The sequence below is a fragment of the Corylus avellana genome, chromosome ca10 (assembly GCF_901000735.1).
Source record: "Corylus avellana chromosome ca10, CavTom2PMs-1.0".
Taxonomy (NCBI): Eukaryota; Viridiplantae; Streptophyta; class Magnoliopsida; order Fagales; family Betulaceae; genus Corylus; species Corylus avellana.
The window spans coordinates 20,306,972-20,311,972 of record NC_081550.1 but is presented as its reverse complement, the minus strand read 5'-3'; the positions used below and the strand labels follow the sequence as shown (position 1 = coordinate 20,311,972).

The window sequence follows — 5,001 nt, the reverse complement described above, 5'->3', positions numbered from 1 at the left end:
TCAGGGTTAAGGGGTTTGACACGTTTAAGTAAATGGATCGAATTAAAGTTGAGCTATATAATCTTATATTAATGCTTTAACACTAATTGATCGAATCCGATATGCGATATTTAGGGCTGATTTTTTTTACATGACGGATGAACTTGATACGAGCCCAACACGAAATTAGCTGTTTCGAGTTGAGAGGTATAACTCGTTTAATTAAATGAGGTGGGTTAGAGAGAACACACACACACACACACACACACACATATATATATATATATATATATATATCGACATAATCCGAACCCTACATACAAACACGAATTGACATCCTTACTTGTATATTTTTGGACAACAAGACCAACGATGGGGTTCTTGTAAAACAAAAAAAAAAAAGCTATCGGAGTTGTTGATATCATTATTTCAAGAGGAGTGACACTGATCGGAGAGGGGGCTAGAATAGGATACGATGCGTCATATGATTGGTAAACATATGGTTCATGTAGCTCATCAAGTCCACGTCACAACTGGGGAGCCCATAATAATAGTGGTATATATGCATGGAAGGTACGAGTATATATATGGTTCAATAGCTAACCTTAGTAACATTCACATTCCAAGAGAAAATGCTACACATATATATAGCTAGTGAAATTGGAGAATAGTAATTATTGTGTACTCCTGAAAATATTATTAAGGTCTTCCGGCCGGATCAACATTAGAAATCTGAATGTTACAAAAACTGTCCACTCTTTTGTCTTTCCCTACGTCCACATGGATAAACAAAGTAATTATTGAATACAATTAGCCCGTGTCAAATGCCGAAGAAATTGGCACGGTTTCTGGTCGAAGTGAAACAAGAAGTAAGTCAAAAGATCAACACTTTGGAAGATCTGCTGGTGGAGGAAGCAGCTTCTGATTGGGAAGCTTTCCATCTAGAACCACCCAAGCCATCCTTAAACCCCAACTGGTGTGGATCTCCAGGTGGCAGTGCATGAACCAAACCCCTGTTGCCACATAATTGTCATCATCATCGTTTATCGCAAATTCTTTACAAGCGGACATGACAATTCATATATAATTGATAAAAAAATTAAGCGAAAAATTTGATATTATGTTGCTCTTCCTTAATTACTCACCTGGGTTATCTGCTAGAAATCGGATAGCCACCCAACCTCCTGAAGGAATACCCACAGTGTTTCTTTCAACAGGGTCAACAAGATTGAACTTTGCAGGGTCGTTATTCGGATCAAAGTTCCCAAAACCTTGCCCAACAACGAAGAAATTAAAGCCATGCAGGTGGAGAGGGTGGCTCTCAGCGCCAAGAATGCTTGTGTCCTGCATCACAAGCTCCACGCTAGTGTTAAAAGGCAAGACTACTAGCTTTGTCCCATTGCTCACCATTGTGTTGTTTGGTGGGGTGCCCGTGTAATTAAAGGGAAATATGGGACTGCTTGGAAAGTCAGGAGAATAAACTCCCTTGGATTGCCCAAAGAAGTGGGCTTGGAGGAGGGCTGTTGATGTGAGTGCAAAAGATATGTTATTAACAGAAGCAGAGAACATTGTTCCATTAGGCCCTTGGCATGTTTGGTTGTTGTGTTGGCAGGGGATTGTTCCAAGGCCTACTGTGAAGAAGAAGCGTTTGTCGACTTTTTGAGGGACATTTGCTGGGAATTGAGCACTTGCTAAGCTACGGAGTTTGTTCGAGAAATTTGTTGCAGAGGAAGTATCATTGAGAGGAGGAAGAAGGGGTTTGAAGAGTGGAAGCTTTCTAATGGAAAGGGTTTTGTGTGGAAATTCATCAGATTCATATTCTAGGATTCCTGCAACAGTGGAGTTGTCGAAAGTGCCTAGGCCAGTCACATATGGTCTAGCGGCCATGAAAAATGTGGCGTTTGGGAATTTGGCTTTGGTGTTTAGAAGAACATTTGTGGTCTGTCCCGGGGCTATGACAATTGTGTTGGTCTCAAAAGGTTTGACATAAACAGCATCAGCTTCAACAACCGTGAGGCTGTGGTTTGCAATGCTGAAGAAAAGCTCGTCATTGAGTGCCGCGTTGATCAGGCGAAGAAGATAGGTCTTCCTAGGCTTCACTTTCAGCTTGAACGTGTCTGTTATAATAGGAGGTGAATTATGAAGATAATGTTTGAATTCAAAATATTTGTTTTAATATTTACTTATATTAAATTACTACTTATTTTAAAAGTTTACCTTTGGCAGAACAATTATACAGTGGCCCTGGAAGTCCATTAATTGTGTACGCATTCGAAACATTTGGGCCGCCTCCTGTTTGCATGGCTTGGCTAATTACTGCCTCGGTATCTACATTCCACCACTCTCCTGAAACATTTTTTTGAATTGAAGTTTGTATTATTATATGGATAATCAAATGGAAAATACATAAGACTAAACTACGTGTAGCTAATAATCATAAAGTCGAGAGTACCGAATATGATGGGAACTTCCTTGTGGGGTTTGGGAAATGGGTAAGGAACGCCACGCTTGGGAAGAATGATAAGAGGACCATAGACGGTTGATCTTAGCCAGGATATGTGGGCATGCCAGAAAAGAGTGCCTCTTTGGCCTACAATGGTGAAGTTGTAAACATAGCTCTGGCTAGTTTGTATCGGACATTGAGTTACATATGCTGGCCCATCTGCCCAACCAGTTTGAAGTTGTCGAATGCCATGCCTGTTTTAAAATAAATTTCATAATTGCATCACCGTCCTAAATTATTTCTTGTCAACTTAATTTTTTGGAATAAATAGTGATTTAAGCATAAAGTATGTTACCAGTGGATGGAGATATTGTTGTGGACATGGTTGACCACCTTGATAAGAAGGTTGTCACCCTCCCTAGCTACAATGCGAGGCCCAGGAAACTGCCCGTTTACTGTCGCAATGCTCTTGTTGTGGCACAGTCGTGTTACATTTTTTAATACGATCTGCAGAAAATAATTCAAAACTGTTAACAAAAAGAAAATGTTTACCAAAAAAAAAACAAATTAAATTTATGTGCGGCCAAGAGGCATGCAAAAACATACATCAAACTTGTAGTGCCTGGTGATGCCTGCAAGTGAAAGCTCAGGGATCTGACACAATGTAATGAATAAGAATAGAAAGACTCCTGGAAATGCTGGCGATGAAGGAAGAAAAACACCCATTTTCCTCTCTCTCTCTCTCTCTCTCTCTTTGAAAGCTTAATTGGTAAACCTAAAAGCTGCTGCTTGAGTGTGTTCTTGTGCTGAGCAAAGCAACCATTGTGCCTACTTATAATGCAGGTGCGAGAAAGGGTTTGGTCGAGTAGGTGATGGAGATTAAGTCGGCGATTACGTTTAGACAGAAGAGAATCAGAAGATTATATAAAATGGGCATTTTTAGAAGGGCCAGCCAGTTGTTAGAACAAACTATAGAGTGGTTTCAAAGACAATCCATTTCCTTTGACATACGTTCTGTTCAAGTCAAACATTTTCCTTCCTACAAAGTACAAAATAATAATCCCATAATGTTATAGTTCTTGAAATGAAGCATAAGTGATTTTGACCTACTTTCATCATTAGCAACAACTTATCCTGAAATATTATGACAAACTAATAGTCTAATAGGATAGAATGAATTAAATCATTTAATTAGTACTATAATACTCATTTTACGTGTTCAACCAAATAATACCTGAAATATTTTAATTGAAAATGAAAGATATAAGGGAAAAGTATAAAAAAGTCCCCCAAACTAATAACCGTTTTTTAAAAAGCCCCACGATATTCAAAATATGCTAAAGTAACCTATCAAACTACCAAAGTGTGTCAAAAATACCACATCTTTTTAATTTTTTTTTAATTTTTTTTTTTAATATATTCCTATAATACCTTAAAAAAAAAAAACTAAAATAAAAAATTAATAAAATAAAAAGCTAAAAAATTAATTTTTTTTTTGTTTTTAAAAAATAAAAAATGATAGGGGGCTACCAGTTGAGCCAACCGCAGGGTTTAATTTTGCATTTATCCATATTTTTTATACAGCACGAACGATTTGTAATTTAAGCCAACTATGATGATTAATTTTTTATTTATTCAAAAATATATATTTTGTATTTATTTGCCCCTTGGGTTTTTCTTTTCTTTTTTGTTTAAAAAATAGTTTAGTTTATTTTTTATTATATTTATTTTATTTTATTTAGTTTTTAAAGGAATTGAAATATTATAGGAATATTAAAAAAAATGTGGCATTTATGATACACTTTGACAGTTTGATGGGTTACTTTGGCATCTTTTGAATATTATAGGGCTCTTGGGGAGCTTTTTTATATTTTTCCAAAGATAAAATGTAGAGTTACTGTTGGAACTCGTAATCTCAGCTATAATATATACTATGTTAAATCATCACTTAACCCTAAGATTATACAACAATTCATTAATAATTCCTATAGAATTAGGTAATTCATATTTTCAAATTTTTGAAATGGAAAGTCCATGAAGATTGAAGCATGAAGCGATATTTGTTGGCGTGTAACTTTCTCAACGGTTGTTCTTAATAAGAACGTACGCAAAATAAATAAAATGTTGCTATCCGGTAGTCGTTTTAGAGGCGGATACATATTGTTAGCTATAGTTTTAGCTAATACTTTCATGAATAGTTAAGAAACCTCGACTGTTGCTCTTTCTCTCTCAAGTAGGCGAACTCATGAAACAAAATCTTATTTACAAAAGACAGCAAAGCTGAATAAGTAGGAATAAACTATATATAGATGGGAGTTGGTTTTGAAGTTTCTTGCAATCATGGTGAGAGTGAGCTTGGGGTTGCGCCACCTACACCTTATACCAAGCAATCTCTCTCTACAAATATACAAATATAAGCTCCTATCTTATCTTTTACACCTTGGATGTGTTGAAAAACTTACTTTTTGAAGAAAAATCAATGGAAGATTATGAAGGTTTGTATCCATGGAAATGGAGGAGGAAAACAAAGAGAAATTAAATGGTCAGAATAAAGTAAATTGCGTCCTCTAACCCACTAT

The 5,001-nt window shown here is 36.2% G+C and overlaps 1 protein-coding gene across 1 annotated transcript; it reads right to left on the bottom strand.

The window, feature by feature from the left end:
- Positions 1-761: 761 nt before the first annotated feature.
- LOC132163929 (laccase-17-like) lies at positions 762-3,148 on the bottom strand. The gene is made up of 6 exons (XM_059574308.1): positions 3,029-3,148; positions 2,778-2,929; positions 2,432-2,676; positions 2,197-2,325; positions 1,125-2,096; positions 762-992 (listed from the first exon to the last, which is right to left on the bottom strand). Exons 1-6 carry the CDS (start codon positions 3,146-3,148, stop codon positions 862-864), a joined length of 1,749 nt encoding a protein of 582 aa, XP_059430291.1. The 3' UTR covers positions 762-861.
- Positions 3,149-5,001: the final 1,853 nt, after the last annotated feature.